Consider the following 21,521-nt stretch of genomic DNA (forward strand, 5'->3'; position numbering starts at 1 on the left):
TAGGATTGCCTGGCTTGATCTGCTTGTAGTCCAATGGACTCTCAAGAGTCTTCTCCAATACCGCGCAGTTAAATAACATCAGTTCTTCAGCACTCAGTCTTCTTTAGCACTCAGTCCAACTCTCACATCCATACATGACTACTGGAAAACCGTAGCTTTGACTATATGGACCTTTGTTGGCAAAGTAGTTTCTGCTTTTTAATATGCTGTCTAGGTTTGTCATAGCTTTTCTTCTAAGGAGCAAGTGTCTTTTAATTTCATGGCTGCAGTCACGATCTGCAGTGATTTTGGAGACCCCAAAGATAAAATCTGTCACTGTTTCCACTGAATCTTAATGTGGGAATAAAGGTTAGGTGTGTAACAGAGTGTGTGTGGGTGGCGGGGATACAGGGGATGTATTGTTCCATGCTAGAGACCTAGGCAAGCATCTGCAGATGTGATAGAGGTATCAGTTCAGTTCAGTTCAGTTCAGTCACTCAGTCGTGTCCAACTCTTTACAACTCCATGAACTGCAGCACGCCAGGCCTCCCTGTCCATCACCAACACCTGGAGTTTACCCAAACTCATGTCCATCGAGTCAGTGATGCCATCCAGCAATCTCATCCTCTGTTGTGCCCTTCTTCTCCTGCCCCCAATCCCTCCCAGCATCAGGGTCTTTTCCAATGAGTCAACTCTTTGCATGAGGTGGCCAAAGTACTGGAGTTTCAGCTTCAGCATCAGTCCCTCCAATGAACACCCAGGGCTGATCTCCTTTAGGATGGACTGGTTGGATCTCCTTGCAGTCCAAGGGACTCTCAAGAGTCTTCTCCAACACCACAGTTCAAAAGCATCAATTCTTCAGTGCTTAGCTTTCTTCACAGTCCAACTCTCTCATCCATACATGACCACTGGAAAAACCATAGCCTTGACTAGACAGACCTTTGTCGGCAAAGTAATGTCTGCTTTTGAATATGCTATCTAGGTTGGTCATAACTTTCCTTCCAAGAAGTAAGCGTCTTTTAATTTCATGGCTGCAGTCACCATCTGCAGTGATTTTGGAGCCCCAAAAAATAAAGTCTGACACTGTTTACACTGTTTCCCCATCTATCTGCCATGAAGTGGTGGGACCAGATGCCATGATCTTAGTTTTCTGAATGTTGAGCTTTATGCCAACTTTTTTCCTCTCCTCTTTCACTTCCATCAAGAGGCTTTTTAGTTCCTCTTCACTTTCTGCCATAAGGTGGTGTAATCTGCATATCTGAGATTATTGATATTTTTCCTGGCAATCTTGATTCCAGCTTGTGTTCTTCCAGCCCAGCGTTTCTCATGATGTACTCTGCATAGAAGTTAAATAAGCAGGGTGACAATATACAGCCTTGACGTACTCCTTTTCCTATTTGGAACCAGTCTGTTGTTCCATGTCCAGTTCAAACTGTTGCTTCCTGACCTGCATATAGGTTTCTCAAGAGGCAGGTCAAGTGGTCTGGTATTCCCATCTCTTTCAGAATTTTCCACAGTTTATTGTGATCCACACAGTCAAAGGCTTTGGCATAGTCAATAAAGCAGAAATAGATGTTTCTCTGGAACTCTCTTGCTTTTTCTATGATCCAGCAGATGTTGACAATTTGATCTCTGGTTCCTCTGCCTTTTCTAAAACTAGCTTGAACATCTGGAAGTTCATGGTTCATGTATTGCTGAAGCCTGGCTGGAGAATTTTGAGCATTACTTTACTAGCGTGTGAGATGAGTGGAATTGTGCAGTAGTTTGAGCATTCTTTGCATTGCCTTTCTTTGGGATTGGAATGAAACCTGACCTTTTCCAGTCCTGTGGCCACTGCTGAGTTTTCCAAATTTGCTGGCATGTTGAGTGCAGCACTTTCACAGCATCATCTTTCAGGATTTGAAATACCTCTACTGGAATTCCATCACCTCCACTAGCTTTGTTCATAGTGATGCTTTCTAAGGCCCACTTGACTTCACATTCCAGGATGTCTGGCTCTAGGTGAATGATCACACCATCATGATTATCTGGGTCATGAAACTCTTTTTTGTACAGTTCTTCTGTGTATTCTTGCCACCTCTTCTTAATATTTTCTGTTTCTCTTAGGTCTATACCATTTCTGTCCTTTATCGAGCCCATCTTTGCATGAAACGTTCCCTTGGTATCTCTAATTTTCTTGAAGAGATCTCTGGTCTTTCCCATTCTGTTATTTTCCTCTATTTCTTTGCATTGATTGCTGAGGAAGGCTTTCTTATCTCTCCTTGCTATTCTTTGGAACTCTGCATTCACATGCTTACATCTTTCCTTTTCTCCTTTGCTTTTCACTTTTCTTCTTTTCACAGCTATTTGTAAGGCCTCCTCAGACAGCCATTTTGCTTTTTTGCATTTCTTTTCCATGGGGATGGTCTTGATCCCTGTCTCGTGTACAATGTCACGAACCTCCATCCATAGTTCATCAGGCACTCTGTTTATCAGATCTAGTCACTTAAATGTATTTCTTACTTCCACTGTATAATCATAAGGGATTTGATTTATGTCATATCTGAATGGTCTAGTGGTTTCCCCCACTTTCTTCAATTTAAGTCTGAATTTGGCAATAAGGAGTTCATGATCTGAGCCACAGTCAGCTCCCAGTCTTGTTTTATGTCATTATGTTTTATGTTTATGTTTTATGTCATTATGATTAAATACCAATCATTTTACAGTAGGTATACTATAAAATAGTTTACTTTGTAGTACAGCTTTTGTTTTTTTCCTGAGTTAATTATCACCTTATATCTTTCTCTGTGCCTTGTTTTCCTTCTTTATCCTTATTTCTTCTTGATGTTTTGCCATCTTATCCACCTTATAATTTCCCCACTCTAATCTAGATCTGTCATACACCTGTCCCCCGTCTCTTTAGAGCTTCTAGTTTGGGTCCACTATTTCCTGGATCCCATGTTTTCCTGTCTTAGCTTGTGCCTTCTTCTGCTGTATACCACTTTCTGGTAGGAAAGGGGCCATGGGAGATGGACTTGTGTCTGCTTGCATCTTGCAGTTGCCTTTAATTTGGCTGGTGTGGGATTATTCCTGAGAATACTGCAGGCACTGCTTTTTTGCCTCACAGCCCCATGTGCTGCCATTGAGAATCAGTGCCATGCTAGTTCTCATTCTCCTCTCTAGAAGCTTCCTTCTCCCAGCATCTGAAGTTCTGTGGTGATTTGCTTTGGTGTGGGCCTGTTTTCATTCCTGGATTAGGGAATTTGGAAGGATTCAGATTCTACAATTATGGGAAATTTTATTTTACAACCTCCCTCTTATTTTCTTTGTTCTAACTCTGGAATTTCTATTACTCAGATTTGAACCTTTTTTGATTTAGCTCTAATTAGAAGAAAGGTTTCTTTGATTTTTTTTTTCTAACCATGTCACTGAATATTTATTTTAATTTTCATTTTTTATTTTATCACCTGAGAGTTCTTTATTCTTTAATTGCTCTTCTTTCATATCATTTACTTATTCTATAGATGATATATTTAACTGTATCTTTCAGGAAATGATTTATAGTTTTGGTTTTTAAAAAGTTTTCTTCTCTTCTCTTCATTCTGTTTTCTCAGCCCCTCCCTGTGTATTTCAGCCTCCTTTGTTCATGCTGAGCCACGTGGAAGTTGATAATGTGGACTCTGGGGCCATGCTGCTGGGTTTGACACCCGGCTCTGCTTCATACTTGCTGTTTTTCTATACTTTGTAATCTGCATATAGAAGTAATAATAGTATCTACCAAAGAGGGTTCCTGTCAGCATTAAGTGAGGTAATATATATACAAAACCCTTAGAACATTGCCTGCCATATGGCAAGAATATACCCAGCAAAAGGATTCTTTTGCTGGATGAGGTGGTTTTTCTTAATGTCTGCTGAATGCTAGCTGGAAGCTCCACACAGGTAGGACGAGGCGGGCAGGCCCCCTTAGCCGTTTGACTTTCCTCTGTGTTGAAGGCAGCTTATTGACTCTCCTTCTGTCCATTCCAGTTTAGAAACCATACTTTTAGGAAGCTAGAGATATCTGAGAACTATATATTCTCAAGCAGAAAAAAAAAATTTTTTTTTGCATCATTTCCTTTCTTATAGCTTTATGAAAATGACTTTCTAGTGCAAAAAGAGTGAATTTTATTTTTGTAAATTAATTTCAATGAACAAAAATTTGAGCAAACAGGTCACATTTTCTGAATACCACAGTGTTTTACCCTGATCTATATTTGACAATCTACACCATATTGAGTGGGTTAATGTATAGTATGCAGGTTACAGTCTATAAGGTTGCAATGAGTCAGAGACACAACTGAAGCAACTTAGCACACATAATAATTAATAAGTAATTAACCAGAGATTTTGGATTATACATGGGACGTATTGAGAGTTTTGGGAAAAGAGAACACAGTCTGACAGCAGTTCACACTGGTAAGGCCAATAGTAAGTTACTGATGCAAGTACTTTAAAGGATTTGAAAACTATGTACCTTCCTTCTTTCCTGCTCCTCTGTCTTTTTCTTTTTTTGCATAGAAAATGGAATTGATTCACTTAATTTGAGAGATATACTTCAAAGAACTCATTTACATCACTTCCTCTGCCATTACAGCCCTTAAATAAAGTGTAAGCAGGGCGTAGGAAGTATTACCCCTCATATTGGTTTAAAATACAATTCCATACATTGAAAGACAGGCAGGAACCAGCAGTTCCCAATACCAAGTCCAGGGTGTTCTTGTTTTGCATGATTTTAACATGCATAGGGGACTTCCCTTGTGGCTCAGTGGTAAAGAATCTGCCTGCCAATGCAGGAGACATAGGTTCAATCCCAGGGTTGAGAAGATCTAGAGATGGAAATGGCAACCTACTCCAGTATTCTTGTCTGGAAAATCCCATGGACAGAGGAGCCAGGGAGGCTAAAGCCATGGGATCACAAGAGGTGGATACGACGTAGCAACTAAGCAACTACAAACATGCATGGACTTCAGCTCTCAAGGTGAAATTGAATAATAGTAGTTTCTCAACAACACTGTTCACCAAATAACTGAGTAAATACAGCTTACTACTAGCTCTTCAGGCCATAAATCACTACATAAATAGCAGATGCATAATGATTAGTGAACGGTTATCACTTCTTTCAAAGACTGTCGGTCACTGAACATGTTATTCAGTTCACATATATGTGGCAAAGAGTGCAGTTGTGTTGTTTCCTCATTTCCTAGTGATAAACCCACATTGTGTTTTACAAAAGTAAGTAGTTGAAAGAGAAAATTAAAAAAAAAATAAAGAAGATATTGTTTAAAAAGAGTGAACTTTCCAAAGTCAACTTTCATTTGAAAAGACCCTGATGCTGGAAAGTTTGAAGGCAGGAGGAGAAGGGGATGGCAGAGCATGAGGTGGTTGGATGGCATCACCGACTCAATGAACATGAGCTTGAGTGAACTCCGGGAGTTGGTGATGGACAGGGAGGCCAGGCATGCTGCAATCCATGGGGTCACAAAGAATCGGACACGACTGAGTGACTGAACTGAACTGAACTTTCCAAAGCTACTAAAATAGCTTCAGAATTCAGAGAATGCAAGCAAACCAATAGCTAAAAATGTCCAACACATATTTCTTTAAAAATATATAGTTTCAGCTTACTTGCACCCTGAAAGGTGACCTATAGGTTGCCTAGCAACTCCAGACTAACTCTGGGTTGTCTAAATCCATGAAGTAAGTAAATGTTAATCACTCAGTTGTATCCGACCATCTGTGATCCCACGGACTGTAGCCCATCAGGCTCCTCTGTCCATGGAATTCTCCAGGCAAGAATTCTGGAGTGGATTGCCATTCCCTTCTCCAGGAGATCTTCCAGACCCAGGGATCGAACCCAGGTCTCCTACATTGCAGGCAGATTCTTTACCATCTGAGCTACAGGGAAGAACAAGAAGAAATCCGTGAACTCCTTCGCAATTCAGCGCCTGAACCATACCTTCTCCAATGAGGTCTGAATCCCTCCCAGGTCTATTCTTCCTTGGCTACTATCCCTCGGCCCTTGGGTACCACGCTGAGTTACTTATATGTTATTTTATTGTGGTTAACACTCCTTTACATCAAGTTTCCCTTGTGTAATCTTTTGGACCTAAAGAGGTATCTCTTTTTTTGGACCTAGAAAGCTACAATCTCTCTAAACCTTTCAAAATAAGTATCATTATCTCCATTTTACTGAAGAGAAAATCTGAAGCTCGAATTACAAATGCTCATTGTGATTAGGAACCACAGCCAAAGTCTGAAAATTGGTAAACGAAGGAGCTGGGTTTCCAAGCCTGTTTTGTCTGTTTCATCTCTGGCCAATGTATTGGCCAAAAATATGGCCAATACAAAATATTGGCCTACCAAAATATTCAGCCACTGAGCATCCATGCATCCCATATGTTCCATCCCGTACTGAGCTTCATCTCTTCTCCCTGTAACTTCTCTCTGAAATCCTGTTTCCTAAAATTAAACCACACCCCAAATCTCTTCATTGAATTTGCCTTCTATCTCTTTACCAAAAATCTGAAACTTCCCTAGGGACAACACTCTCAGATGGGCTTATTCATAAACTCTTTCAAGAGTTTTCACTCTCAATTCTAAATTTTCTGCAACCCAGTCTCTTCTTGTTCTCTCCAACTTCTAATCCTACCATGCTGTTGTCTGGCCTAATCAAACCCTTTTGTCTTCCCATTTTTTCCTATCATCCCACTAGTATCTTGATGTAGCCTGGATAGCATCATCAACTCCTATCCTTCCTTTGTGTTTGTGATTTGGGGGACTTGGTGCATCCTTCCAGTCTTTGTACATGACTCCTGCTCACTTGCTCTCCCAGTGCCCCAGGATCTCTCCTCAAACCCTGTTCCTTACTATTTTTCAAAACATGGTCAACAAACATCCTATAACATGCTGTGGAGTGGGAAGGTCAAACATTATTCGTCCTCTACAAGTTATATTCATTCTGTCATCAACACCACAATCACCAGTACTTTCTTACTGAGTCCAAAGCAGCTTCACTGATATTCAGTTAGATTGAATCTGTATCACCTTCATGGGAACCATCACTTTTTTTATTGAGGACTGTTAATTAATGTCGATTCAACAATTCTGATGCTAAAGAGGCCTAATATTTGTCAGAAGGGAGCCTAATGGCTTTAAATTTCCTTTGGGTTCAAAGCAAGAATTTGACAATATTTCGCCATGGCACCGTTTCCTTGAATAACCTGTCCTTCGTTCCACTATGTGATCTAGACTTTCAAATTCAAAGCTAAATTTGGAATGGGAAAGACTGGGATGGCTCTATGAACTGTGGGATGTCAGGATGATGACAAGGATAAAATAAATGCCAGGAACTCCTGCCTCCTTTTTTGTTTGTTCTCTAGTTAGTAGAAAGAGTGAAACCAAAACTTGGAGGTGATTCTTTAAAGGTGAAAGCTTACTTCTCTGACTCAGGCCTCACTGAGGTGTTACCTGCCTTTCTTGGTATGATAGATGCTGTGTGGCCAGTACAATTCCTAAGATTCTGTGGAGCAATTTTTCTGTGCCTCCTAGAGGGTGCTGGGCACTCTCAGGGGCCACAGCCATGGGTAAAAGGCTCTGGCACTGGTAAGAAGAACCAGCACCCATTATGATATCCATCTCTTTCCATACCTGTTGATATCCTCTTGAATAAAGTACTCTATTAACACCATCATTACTCAATTCAGATATGGACAAATATTTATTTTGAAAGCTCTACCCTGGGAGAATATCAATGGAGGTATCCTTGAGGAGCAGTGGTTGTTTGCAATCAGGGCCTCTTTTTTGGTATCTTGAAGGGATATTATTTTTCTATAGTTTTGCTGATAAGCTTCTTGGTGACAGATCCTACTTACTGAACTCACTAAATCCACATAAGGATGAAGTATACACAAATACCAACCTTTTCAATTGTATTGCGAGCTATCCCTTTCCAGAGAGCAGAATGGCTACTGTCTGTAAGTGGAAATGGTCTCAGTTGTTTGCTTGGTAATTGAGGTGTTAGGAAAAAGAAGTCAACTATAACAAGAAGAAGGACAATGTTTATGTAAAGCAAGCAGTGTATCAAGCACTGTTTTGAGAATGCTACCTACACTGACTTCTCACAACAATCCTACAAAGTGATGGTTTGCTGCACAGTATGAGCTCTGACCCACTACAATTTCTTTTGGGTGACATTTTACCTGTATCACTGAGAGACCCCCTCAAAGTATCTCTTCACCATAGCAGGGGCACATCATGGAAATACTGGATGGACAATCACCAACCCTTGAATCCCATTCTAAAGGTCACCTTTCCTTTACCCCGAAACTATGTTTCTTTAGATCTGTTGATGCTCTTTATTGAGATAAAATAAAGTTCACTAATCTGGGTCCTATGACCCATCTTGTCCCATCTACCTAGAGTTGATTTAATAGGTCCAATCCTCATGAATTCAGTGACTCAACATTTGCTTTGAGTAAATGCTTTGATTTGTCAGACTCTTTGCTGGGCCCTGGGGAAACAGGAAAGAATTAGACATGGATCTTTCCTCGGCAAGATGTCCATAGTTTAGTCTCTTGATGTTTGAAGAGAGCCCACTGGAGTCATCACGTCCCACCCAGGTACTTACTTTCCATATCATCTCCCCTAACAGTCAGTGATTCTTGCCTATCTATAGGGTTATGGTAGGGAATGGGGTGGAAGGACCACAGAACCTATGGTTTCAGGTCTGGTCGTAGCCTTCTGTGTTCCAGTGACCTCATTCAGTGGTCCTACCCCAGCCTGTTAGCTTGAGGAAAGCTCTCTTTACATCTTTGTTTCTGAGGCTATAGATAATGGGGTTGAGAAAGGCAGAGATGACGTTGTAGAACAGGGCAAGTTTCTTGTCCCGCTCTGGGGAGGCATTGGCCCCAGGGTTCATGTACATAAACATGGCGGGTCCACAGAACATGGTGACTACAGTAATGTGGGAGGCACAGGTGGAGAAGGCCTTGAGCCGACCTTGGGCCGAGTGAATTCTCAATATGGTGGCAAAGATGCGGATGTAAGAAGCCAGAATGAAGGAAAGGGGTACCAGAAGAAGGATGAAACCCAGGATGAAATCTACTTGGTCATTGAGGGATGTATCTGCACAGGCCAGCTTTAGAACAGCAGGAACCTCACAGAAGAAGTGGTTGATCTCATTGGGGCCACAGTAGGGCAGGCGCATAGTGAAGACCGTGTATACTAGAGAGCAGCTCACCCCCCACAGTCCACAAAAGACCACCATTGCCCCACACAGCCATGGGCTCATGATAACCTTGTACCTGAGTGGGTAGCAGATGGCCACATATCTATCATAGGCCATGACAGAGAACAGCCAGCCCTCAGTGATGCCCAACACCAGAAAGATGTACATCTGGGCCACACACCCAACATAAGAGATAGTTTTCTTCTGACAGACCAGATGAACCAACATCTGGGGCACAGTGGTGGTGACATAGCTCATATCCAGCATGGAGAGGACACTGAGGAAAAAATACATGGGTGTATGGAGGCGGGAGTCCAGGTGGATTAAGGTGACAATGAGCCCATTGCCCACAAGAGTAGAGACATAGAGGAAGAGGAAGATGTTGAAGAGGATTGTATTAATTTGGGAATCCTTGGAGAAGCCCAGAAGGATGAACTCAGACACGGAGCTCTGGTTCTCCCAGAGGAAATCCTGCATTCTCCTTCAGCTGTAGAAAGAGAAATGAACCAACTATTGTCCCAGCTTAGGATGCATATCAATCACCATGATTGTTCAGTTGTTGGCAAGGTCGATGATTTTATTTAGATACTCAGATCAGATCAGATCAGTTGCTCAGTCGTGTCCGACTCTTTGTGACCTCATGAATCGCAGCACGCCAGGCCTCCCTGTCCCTCACCAACTCCCGGAGTTCACTGAGACTCACATCCATCGAGTCAGTGATGCCATCCAGCCATCTCATCCTCTGTTGTCCCCTTCTCACTCGGGATTAATATCAGGTCATTGACTGAGGTCTGTCTAGGATGAGGTTAAATTAGGGAACGGCAGGGAAAACTTTATGAGATTTTCATTCTCTCAAGTGTGAATCTTTCATCAGAACTTCCAGTTTCTCATTGTGTTTCCTCTCTTAGTCCTAGCAAGGCCATCTGCTCTCTTGTGCTTCAGGAGCCACAACCACACAGCACATTGCTTGAGGTTCTTCTGCCTTAGTCTTTGGTGTAGAGTGTGATGACGAAGATTTGAAGTTTCCTTCTCCCTCCTGTCAAAAAACAAATCACTCAAAACTCTTTCCTTTGGTGCTTTAAACTTCAAATCACTACATATATACAGGCAGGGCAAGTCAGAAATATGGGCAAGATTATATGACTCCAGAATATGAAAATTTTTTTGAAAATTTTATCCAGGTCTGTGTTTCTTGAATCTTTGGTGTCTCTGGAAGCTTCCTCATATCTGATTTTATTTCAGATGGAGTTGCTCACCACTGGGCCTCTTCCTGGCCTTATTCACAACAGAAAAAAAGTCTTCCTGCTTGACCCTCAAACTATAATTGAGGCAGAATAATAGCTGTCTTTTTGGCTTGAAGTCAGCTTTGGCATCTCTGATTCTTTCAGCTTGATGGGAATACCTTCCTAGTGGTAATCTATACTTTGGGGTCTCTTTCTCTCCTAGAGTCAAGACTTATGACAGTCAGGGAAGTCCAAAGTTTAGTTTATATCTCAAAAGTTAGAGCTGATTCTTCATTTTTGGCATCATAGGAAGTGGTTCTAGTGGAGGAACATGGGATTTGGAATCAGAAGATTGACATTCAAGTCTTGGTACTTCAACTGTGGCCAGTTCAAGTAATTTAGTCTCCTTTAACCTCATTTCCTTCTCTGTAAAATCTACATAATATCTACCAGAAACAGGAACAGAACCTGTGAGAAGTAATATATGATATGCATGGTGCACACAGCACTGTAGCTAGCACAAAGTGGAAGCTCAGTGATGTTCATTCCAGTCAAATTATCTTCCTGGTGTTGTATATCAAATGGTAAACAAAACTGAAAGAGACCAGAACAAACATGGTATACTCCTAATCCTGAAGAAGCTCACAGTGTTTTGGGGGAAATAGAAGAATAAAGACACAAATCACATTCCAATGTATTTAGCACTCTGATGGAAATATGGGCTGGCAGTCAATGCTGTGTTAAGCACTAGGGATACAGAAATAAAAAATTTCTACCCTCAAAGAACACACATAGGAAGGAGACAGATAAACAATGAATGGTACTCAAGTGATAAGTGCTATGACAAGAGTAAGTATAGAGGGTCATGGGGATCCATTAAAGAAGCACCTGAACTAGCCTTTGAAAGCTAAACTTCTCCAAAAACAGGGCCCATGATGTGAATCTTAAAAGATGAATAGGAATTAGCTAAGCAAAGAAGAGTAGGAAGTTGGAAAACTAGGAAGAGTTTTGCAAGCAAATGGAGTAGTAGTTACAAAGGATCAAACGAGAGAGAGTTTTGTACAACCAGGGGACACGTGTGATAAGGTCTGAGGGCAGGCTGGTTGCAAACAATAGGAAGAAAAAGGTATTGGGTACCTTGGTAATGAGCATAGACTCGATCATTTAGGCCATGGCAAGCATCAGGTGAGTCTTAAGCGGAGAAATAATTCATTAAGGCTTCAGTTCAGTTCAGTTGCTCAGTCACGTCTGACTCTTTGCAACCCCATGAATCACAGCACGCCAGGGCTCCCTGTCCATCACCAACTCCTGGAGTTCACTCAAACACATGTCCATCGAGTCGGTGATGCCATCCAGCCATCTCATCCTCTGTCATCCCTTTCTTCTCCTGCCCCCAATCCCTCCAAGCATCAGGGTATTTTCCAATGAGTCAACTCTTCACATGAGGTGGCCAAAATATTGGAGTTTCAGCTTTAGCATCAGTCCTTCCAAAAAACACCCAGAACTGATCTCCTTTAAAATGGACTAGTTGGATCTCCTTGCAGTCCAAGGGACTCCACTCTCCTCTTTCACTTTCATCAAGAGGCTTTTTAGTTCCTCTTCACTTTCTACCACAAGGGTGATGTCACCTGCATATCTGAGGTTATTGATATTTCTCCTGGCAGTCTTGATTTCAGCTTGTGCTTCTTCCAGCCCAGCGTTTCTCATGCTGTACTCTGCATATAAGTTAAATAAGCAGGGTAACAATATACAGCCTTGACGTACTCCTTTTCCTATTTGGAACCAGTCTGTTGTTCCGTGTCTAGTTCTAACTGTTGTTTCCTGACCTGCATACAGTTTTCTCAAGAGGCAGGTCAGGTGGTCTGGTATTCCCATCTCTTTCAGAATTTCCCAGTTTATTGTGATCCACACAGTCAAAGGCTTTGGCATAGTCAATAAAGCAGACCTAGATGTTTTTCTGGAGCTCTCTTGCTTTTTTGATGATCCCGTGGATGTTGGCAATTTGATCTCTGGTTCCTCTGCCTTTTCTGAAACCAGCTTGAACATTTGGAAGTTCATGGTTCATGTATTGCTGAAGCCTGGCTGGAGAATTTTGAGCATTACTTTACTAGCATGTGAGATGAGTGCAATTGTGCAGTAGTTTGAGCATTCTTTGGCATTGTCTTTCTTTGGGATTGGAATGAAAACTGACCTTTTCCAGTCCTGTGGCCACTGCTGAGTTTTCCAAATGTGCTGGCATGTTGAGTGTAGCACTTTCACAGCATCATCTTTCAGGATTTGAAATACCTCAACTGGAATTCCATCACCTCCACTAGCTTTGTTCATAGTGATGCTTCCTAAGGCCCACTTGACTTCACATTCCAGGATGTCTGGCTCTAGGTGAGTGATCACACCATCATGACTATCTATCTGGGTCATGAAGCTCTTTTTTGTACAGTTCTTCTGTGTATTCTTGCCACCTCTTCTTAATATCTTCTGCTTCTGTTAGGTCCATATCATTTCTTTCCTTTTTGGTGCCCATCTTTGCATGAAATGTTCCCTTGGTATCTCTAATTTTCTTGAAGAGATCTCCAGTCTTTCCCATTTTGTTGTTTTACTCTATTTCTTTGCATTGATCACTGAGGAAGGCTTTCTTATCTCTTTTTGATATTCTTTGGAACTCTGCATTCAGATGTTTATATCTTTCTTTTTCTCCTTTGCTTTTTGCTTCTCTTCTTTTCACAGCTATTAGTAAGGCTTCCCCAGACAGCCGTTTTGCTTTTTTGCATTTCTTTTCCATGGGGATGGTCTTGATCCCTGTTTCCTGTACAATGTACTCCTGTCTCCTGTACCCTGTCTCCACAGTTCATCAGGCACTCTATCTATCAGATCTAGTCCCTTAAATCTATTTCTCACTTCCACTGTATAATCATAAGGGATTTGATTTAGGTCATACCTGAATGGTCTAGTGGTTTCCCCTACTTTCTTCAATTTCAGTCTGAATTTGGCAATAAGGAGTTCATGATCTGAGCCACAGTCAGCTCCTGGTCTTTTTTTGCTGACTGTATAGAGCTTCTCCATCTTTGGCTGCAAAGAATATAATCAATCTGATTTTGGTGTTGACCATCTGGTGATGTCCATGTGTAGAGTCTTCTCTTGTGTCTGAAGAGGGTGTTTGCTATGACCAGTGTGTTTTCTGAGCAAAACTCTGTTAGCTTTTGCTTTGCTTCATTCTGTATTCCAAGGCCAAATTTGCTTGTTACCCCAGGTGTTTCCTGACTTCCTACTTAGATTTTAGAAATATCACTATTTGGGTGGAAGTTAGGAAAAGACATTGGAGAAAGACCAGCTGAGAGGTATGAAGGAAAGACAGGAGAAGGGTAACATTCCAGACAACAAAGAAGAGAAGAGAGATTAGAGAGAGAGGTGGACAAGACTTGGTAACCAAGCGGTACAGAAGATGAGGAAGAGGGAGGAAACAAGCATGAGTTTGAGGTTTCAAACCTGGGAAGCTAAGTTGACAGTAATACCATTACAGGACAGGTGGAGGTGAAAGAAAGAGTGATGGGGTGGGGAGAAAATGGTCAGAAAGTCATTCTTAATTCTATTATAGACATGCAGAGTTTGAAACATCGAGTGTCCTGGAGGATCTGATCATCAAAGAGTTAGACAGATTGCCTTGGAGCTCAGGAAAGAGATCTAAGCAGAAAACCAAACTTTAGAAGGTAATTAAGGCACAGAATGGATGAGAACTCTCAGGGGTACCTCAGAGAGAGTACAGAGATTCCAAAGACGCAACCTGGGAGGAGGAACACTGGAGAGATCAGCAGGAGAAGAGATGGGCTTAAACGAGAGCATCCAGGGAGGCAGGAGAGCTTGACACTGTAAGTTCAGGAAACTACCATCTCCATGAGTGCATATTATGCTAAATGCTATAGAGAGAGCAAGAGGAATTAAAACTTTTCAAAAAATGCAATAATGCCACACTTATTAGTTGCTTGGATGTGGGAAATTTCTGTGGAGTGATGAAGGCAGAAATCAGTGGGTTATGAGGAGTGAACTTGGCTATAAAGAGAAGGACTGAGATGAGGAGATATCTAAGATTGGGACATAAGGTGAGGGGAGTGCTTTGTTTCCTTTGTCATTTTCTTAAGGTAAAAGTTCAGAATGTGTATTACACTGGGGGAAATCCAAAAGAAAGGGAAAGAGGTGCTATTGCATGGTCTCTGAGGAAGCAGACAGCAACAAAACTAAGAACACAAGTCTTGAGAGGCAGTTTCAATAGAGCATAAACAAAGGGGAAGATGTATGAATGAGGAGGATACAGATCATTTAACTGTGTGTGTGTGTATGCACTCAGTCATGTCTGACATCTAACTGTAACCACCAGAAAATTCAAGATACATTCCCATGGACCAGTCTCACAGGTTCTTTCTTCACATCTTGTGTAGATGGTGAGGAAGAAGATCTGATCATGTCATTGCAAATCAGATTTCAAGTCTCAACTGGATAGAACAAGAAGCGTATGCCAACAACAACAACAACAAAAAATGCTATAGCACCAATGTAAAATTCCCTGCCCCTCTGCTTAAAAAGCCAGCCATACATAGTCAGCTCAGCTGAGAAATAACTGAAGACTGAAAGGGGATCAATGCAAGGATGTTCCTAAAACATCATCGTAAAGTGACAAAACTGAGAAAAGATGCTGTGAGATCACAGGAGGTATCATGGAACTGTGTCTGCAGAAGCCAGACCACCTTCTGGGGCCACGTTTTAAGGGGACGATAAGTAAGTTGAAAGAGGTTATAAAGAAATGTCTGGAAACAACATCATGTGAGGAAGAGTTGAGGCAAGTGGGGATGTTTGCCACATGGAATGAAAGGGTAGGAGAATTCTGGAAGCTGAGGGCCTACTCTCTGAAAGGCTTTCATGTGGAAGATGGATGAGACTTGTTCCAGGTCCTAAAAAGTGCACTTGCGAATTCTACTAGGGAGGTAAATTCCAGCAAAATATAACTAACATATTAGTGAGGGCAGATCACGGATAGGATCAACTGACCTGGGAGATAGTGAACTTGCTGACCCCATAAGAGGATCAAGCAAAGTGTCATTGGGACTAGTGCGGCTGGTCAGGTGGGAAGGTCTCTGGTTCACTCTCTCTAGGTCATCCTTCTGTGCGCTTCTTCTTTCAGCTTCATCTGGACCTGATGCCTGGACCACTGTAGTAGTCTCTCAGTAAGCATCCCACTCATAGTCTTATGGTGCAAAACTGAGGAATGTGCAGTGGGATAGAAGGACCAGGAGCAAGTGAATGGGGAGCTCCAAGCCCACTATGAGCCTTCTTCCCATCCATCCCAAGGCCTGGCCTAAGGCTGTACCAGAAAAGAGTGCTAGGATACCAATATCCTGTTTAGAAGCAGTTACATCTCTCCCCTTCCTAAATAAGAACTTCACAGCTCTTCCCACTTCTAATGTCCCCTTCCAGGTTCTAACTTCTATTAACTTGTCATCAATACCTTGATCTATCCTTACCAGTGTCTTGACTTCTATCCTCAGTGGGCTTCAGAGGAGAGTCAAATGCCTCAGCTCCATACAACAGCCTTCACTTTCTTCTACTTTTCTCTCCTTCAGCTGAGGAGCTCACTTGGAAAACTGGAACCTATTATACAGAGTGAAGTAAGCCAGAAAGAAAAACACCAATACAGTATACTAACACATATATATGGAATTTAGAAAGATGGTAACAATAACGCTGTGTACGAGACAGCAAAAGAGACACCAATGTATAGATCAGTCTTATGGACTCTGTGGGAGAGGGAGAGGGTGGGGAGATTTGGGAGAATAGCATTGAAACATGTATAATATCATGTATGAAACAAGTCGCCAGTCCAGGTTCGATGCACAGTACTGGATGCTTGGGGCTGGTGCACTGGGACGACCCAGAGGAAGGGTAGGGGAGGGAGGAGGGAGGAGGGTTCAGGATGGGGAACGCGGGTATACCTGTGGCGGATTCATTTCGATACTTGGCAAAACTAATACAATATTGTAAAGTTTAAAAATAAGATAAAATTTAAATCTCTGAATATTCAAAAAAAAAAAAAGGAAGGAAAGAAAATGACCAAGAGACGGATAGACCACTGTACACAGAGAAGTCAGCGAACAGAGGAGGACAGAGTTCAGGGAACAGGCCTGGGTGGCCTGATAAGGATGGAAAGGAGGTGGAAGCAGGCAGGCACACAGTCAGACATATGGGGAACACAGGGCTGCCCAGGAGTGGGTGAGCATGGTTCAGTTCCCTGCCTCAGGCCCTTCTCCTTACCTGGTGCTGGGCTTAGGGTGGGATGCACTGGGGGCCTGCTGGGTCCTCCTTTAGTATTCTGCTCCTGATCCTCAGGGAGAACAGATCAGATGTTTTAATGAGCCTTTGTGGGATTCTCCAGGCCCCACAAGCCTTCCAGCCCCCCAGCAGCCTTCCCAAGCCCCAAGCTCACTTTTCACCCTCCCAGTGTAGCACTCAAGACCAAACACTCAAGAGCCTGATCCTCCCATCCCAATGCCTCCTGTTCCTCTCAGGTGCTCCCTTCTCAGCTTCATAGTCTAAAGGGCCAGAAATATGAATATCAATTAGACCAAGTGCTTGGATTGAGAAATGGCGGGGGGTTGGGAGGCCTGGGCAGGCAAGCCAGGGAGAGTTTCTATGCACCATAAAGAATGGGTTTGGAGGGCAGGAAAGGGCTACACTCTGCACTCATCCCCCATCACCCACTTGATTAACCAGACCTGGGATTCACCCTTGACTCCTCTGTCTACCTCACCATTTCCTAATGAGCTACCTATACCTACCTAGCTAATGAGTCTACCTCATAAAGACCTCTTATCTAATACCAACCTCTCATGTTCAGTAGCTGCTCTTTTATTCAACAGTTCAGCTTCTCATCTGTTCCTGCCTGAGTGAGTGCAGCAGCTGGTATCCTTCTCCTTCAATTTAGTTTCCACATGAGAGCCAGAGTGATCATTCCAGATGTAAATCTAATGTCATGGTTCTTTAATGGATGATGTCATGCCTTTTATCTCTATTACTGCAAAATCTACCCTCTTTAGGCTGTTTTGAAGGGTATGATAGTTCATGTTTTGTTAATTTATGTCTAAGCATTTGACTTTTTTTTTTCTAATTTTATTTTATTTTTAAACTTTACATAATTGTATTAGTTTTGCCAAATATCAAAATGAATCCACCACAGGTATACATGTGTTCCCCATCCCGAACCCTCCTCCCTCCTCCCTCCCCATACCATCCCTCTGGGCCGTCCCAGTGCACCAGCCCCAAGCATCCAGCATCGTGCATCGAACCTGGACTGGCAACTCGTTTCCTACATGATATTTTTCATGTTTCATTGCCATTCTCCCAAATCTTCCCACCCTCTCCCTCTCCCACAGAGTCCATAAGACTGTTCTATACATCAGTGTCTCTTTTGCTGTCTTGTACACCAGGTTATTGTTGCCATCTTTCTAAATTCCATATATATGCGTTAGTATACTGTATTGATGTTTTTCCTTCTGGCTTACTTCACTCTGTATAATAGGCTCCAGTTTCATCCACCTCATTAGAACTGATTCAAATGTATTCTTTTTAATGGCTGAGTAATACTCCATTGTGTATATGTACCACAGCTTTCTTATCCATTCATCTGCTGATGGACATCTAGGTTGCTTCCATGTCTTGGCTGTTATAAACAGTGCTGCGATGAACATTGGGGTACACGTGTCTCTTTCCCTTCTGGTTTCCTCAGTGTGTATGCCCAGCAGTGGGGTTGCTGGATCATAAGGCAGTTCTATTTCCAGTTTTTTAAGGAATCTCCACACTGTTCTCCATAGTGGCTGTACTAGTTTGCATTCCCACCAACAGTGTAAGAGGGTTCCCTTTTCTCCACACCCTCTCCAGCATTTATTATTTGTAGACTTTTGGATCGCAGCCATTCTGACTGGTGTGAAATGGTACCTCATAGTGGTTTTGATTTGCATTTCTCTGATAATGAGTGATGTTGAGCATCATCACTCATTATCAGAGAAATGCAAATCAAAACCACTAAGCATTTGACTTTTATGAAGTTAAAAATAGTGTTCATGCATGCTCAGTTGCTCAGTTTTTTCTGACTCTTTGCAGCCCCCATGGACTGTAGCCCACCAGGCCCCTCTGTCCATAGGATTATCTCAGCAAGAATACTGGAGTGGGTTGCCATTTCCTTCTCCAGTGGATCTTGCTGATCCAGGGATCGAACCTGCATCTCCTGCGGTTCCTGCATTAGCAAGCAGATTCTTTACCACTGAACTGCCTGGGAAGTCCATCATAAATAATATTATGTATTTAATTCTAGTTTCCAATTGTTCATTGCTAGTATATAGGAATAAAATTGATTTTTTGTGTTCATCCTGAATCCTGTAACATTACTAAATTAATTAATTATAGGAGTTTTAATGTAGAATCCTTGATTTTTTACATAGACAATTAGGTTATTTGAAAATAGATGAAATTTTACTTCTTCCTTTCCTGTATTCTCTTTCCTAGCCTTGTTGTAGTGGCTAAAGTTTACCATGCTATTTTGAATAGGATTGTTGAGAGCAAGCATCCTTATTTTGGTACTGATTTTAGGAGTGAAAACATTTAATTGTTCATCATTTTGTGATGTTAGTTGGAGGTTTTTAATATAGATTTTTTTTTTTTGGTCAGAATAAGGAAATTTCCTTTTATTTCCAGTTCACTGAGTTTTTTTTTTTCAAATCATCAATGTGGGGAAAGGACATTCATAGTCATAAACATTTGAAATAGCTTTATGCAAATACATCTGAATGATGTATTAGTAGTTCTTGTTCTCAAAGGGGCTCAGGGACGAGATGAAAGTTAGAGCCTTTAAGATCTCCATGTGTTTCTGAGGCCAAAGTTGAGTGCTTAGTTGGTGGCACTGAGTTTGGGGAGTAGAAAAAATCTTTCATCCTAGATGAAAGTAGTTAGAAAGCTTCCTGAGAAGAGACCCATACGAGGCCCTGATGAACAAGTAAGGGGACAGTAGACGAGAGTGAGGAGAGGACACTCCAGGTGGGGTAGCCTATGCAAAGACCTGGGGAGTCAGGACTAGCCCAGAGTAAGGGATCATGTTGGGAGGTGGGGAAATTAGAGGGGCCTGCTGTGGGTTTCTATTGCCCTGAGAGCTCTGAAAAATAAGGTCCAGTCATTTCAGCAGATAATCCTCACATGCCCTTCCTTTTTAGTTATTTATTTATTGGCCGTGCCATGCAGCATGTAGGATCTTAATTCCCCAACCAGGAATCAAATCTGCACCCTGTGCTTTAGAAGCATGGAGTCCTAACCCCTGGACTGCCGGGGAAGTCCTCTCACATATCCTTTCTAATGGCCCCAGAACAATTTTCTTAATAAGTCCTCAGGAAACACAGTCAGAATGTCTTGCTGACAATTTCATTCTTTTTTTCTCCAGAAAATCAAGGCTCCTCTTTCCCCTGGACTTCTCTTCTTAGAGGCTATGGCCTTCAGGCAGGAAACCCTGGGACTAGAGTAGGCTCTTCCCTTCTCACAATCCATCCATATCACTCTTAAGGCCTATGTTCCCTTAATGCTTGGGGATTGCTAAGAACTCTCTAGGCTGTCAACTCCCCTACATTTATCTTCTTGAGAAAGTTGCTAATAAGCAAAATGCACTCTTAGCATTTAGTATCCTCTCATTTTTCTCAACATCCAGATAATCCTTGGTTTACAAATAAAACTTGTTTCTAAGCGACTAAGTGCAATTAGAATATTTTGATAATTGAATCCTATTAGACTTGTAGAGAGTAGCTGATTTACAAGATTTATCTTGTATTGCTTTTTACAAAGCAATTAATATTTATCTGACCCCAGAGTGAGAGAAATTTAAATTTACTTTGATAGCACGAGATTAGTTCCTGGTTAATGTGGCAGCTGATGTGATTCAGTTCAGTTCAGTTCAGTTCAGTTGCTCAGTCATGTCCAACTCTTTGCCACCCCATGAACTGCAGCATGCCAGGCTTCCCTGTCCATCACCAACTCCCAGTCCTTGCTAAAACTCATGTCCATCAAGTCGGTGATGCCATCTAACCATCTCATCCCCTATCATTCCCTTCTCCACCTGCCCTCAATCTTTCTCAGCATCAGGGTCTTTTCCAGTGAGTCAGTTCTTTGCATCAGGTGGCCAAAGTATTGGAGCTTCAGCTTCAGCATCAGTCCTTCTAATGAATATTCAGGACTGATTTTCTTTAGGATTGACTGGTTGGAGCTCCTTGCAGTTCAAGGGACTCTCAAGAGTCTTCTCCAACACCACAGTTCAAAATCATCAATTCTTTAGTGCTCAGCTTTCTTTATAGTCCAACTCTCAGATTCATACATGACTACTGGAAAAACCATGGCTTTGACTAGATGGACCATTGTTGGCAACATAATGTCTCTGCTTTTCAATATGCTGTCTGGGTTGATCATAGCTTTACTTCCAAGGAGCAAGCATCTTTTAATTTCATGGCTGTAGTCACCATCTGCAGTGATTTTGGAGCCCCAAAACATAAAGTCTCTCACTGTTTCCATTGTTTCCCCATCTTTTTCCCATGAAGTGATGGGACCGGATGCCATGATCTTAGTTTCCTGAATGTTGAGCTTTAAGCCAACTTTTTCACTCTCCTCTTTCACTTTCATCAAGAGGCTCTTTAGTTCCTCTTCACTTTCTGCCATAAGGGTGGTGTCATCTGCATATCTGAGGTTATTGATATTTCTCCCAGCAATCTTGGTTCCAGCTTGTACTTCATCCAGTCCAGCATTTCTCATGATGTACTCTGCATATAAGTTAAATAAGCAGGGTGACAATATACAGCCTTGACTTACTCCTTTCCCAATTTGGAACCAGTCTGTTTTTCCATGTTTGGTTCTAACTGTTGATTCTTGACCTGCATACAGATTTCTCAGGAGGCAGTTAAGGTGGTCTGGTGTTCCCATCTCTTTAAGAATTTTCCACAGTTTGTTGTGATCCACACAGTCAAAGGCTTTGGTGTAATCAATAAAGCAGAAAGAAAGAAAGTGAA

The 21,521-nt window shown here is 42.0% G+C and overlaps 2 protein-coding genes across 12 annotated transcripts in view; one reads left to right on the forward strand and one right to left on the reverse strand.

Moving 5' to 3' along the window:
* LOC147375134 (olfactory receptor 2D2-like) overlaps nucleotides 1-21,521 on the forward strand; it is a 132,515-nt gene that overhangs the window by 69,347 nt on the left and 41,647 nt on the right. The window lies entirely within an intron of this gene.
* LOC147375139 (putative olfactory receptor 2B3) lies at nucleotides 4,701-12,138 on the reverse strand. Its single transcript, XM_086383113.1, has one exon. It carries the CDS (start codon nucleotides 9,698-9,700, stop codon nucleotides 8,753-8,755), a length of 948 nt encoding a protein of 315 aa, XP_086239239.1. The 5' UTR covers nucleotides 9,701-12,138; the 3' UTR covers nucleotides 4,701-8,752.

The sequence above is a fragment of the Bos grunniens genome, chromosome 3 (assembly GCF_055505025.1).
Source record: "Bos grunniens cultivar Pamir isolate PY7600 chromosome 3, Bosgru_T2T1.0, whole genome shotgun sequence".
NCBI classification, from domain to species: Eukaryota; Metazoa; Chordata; class Mammalia; order Artiodactyla; family Bovidae; genus Bos; species Bos grunniens.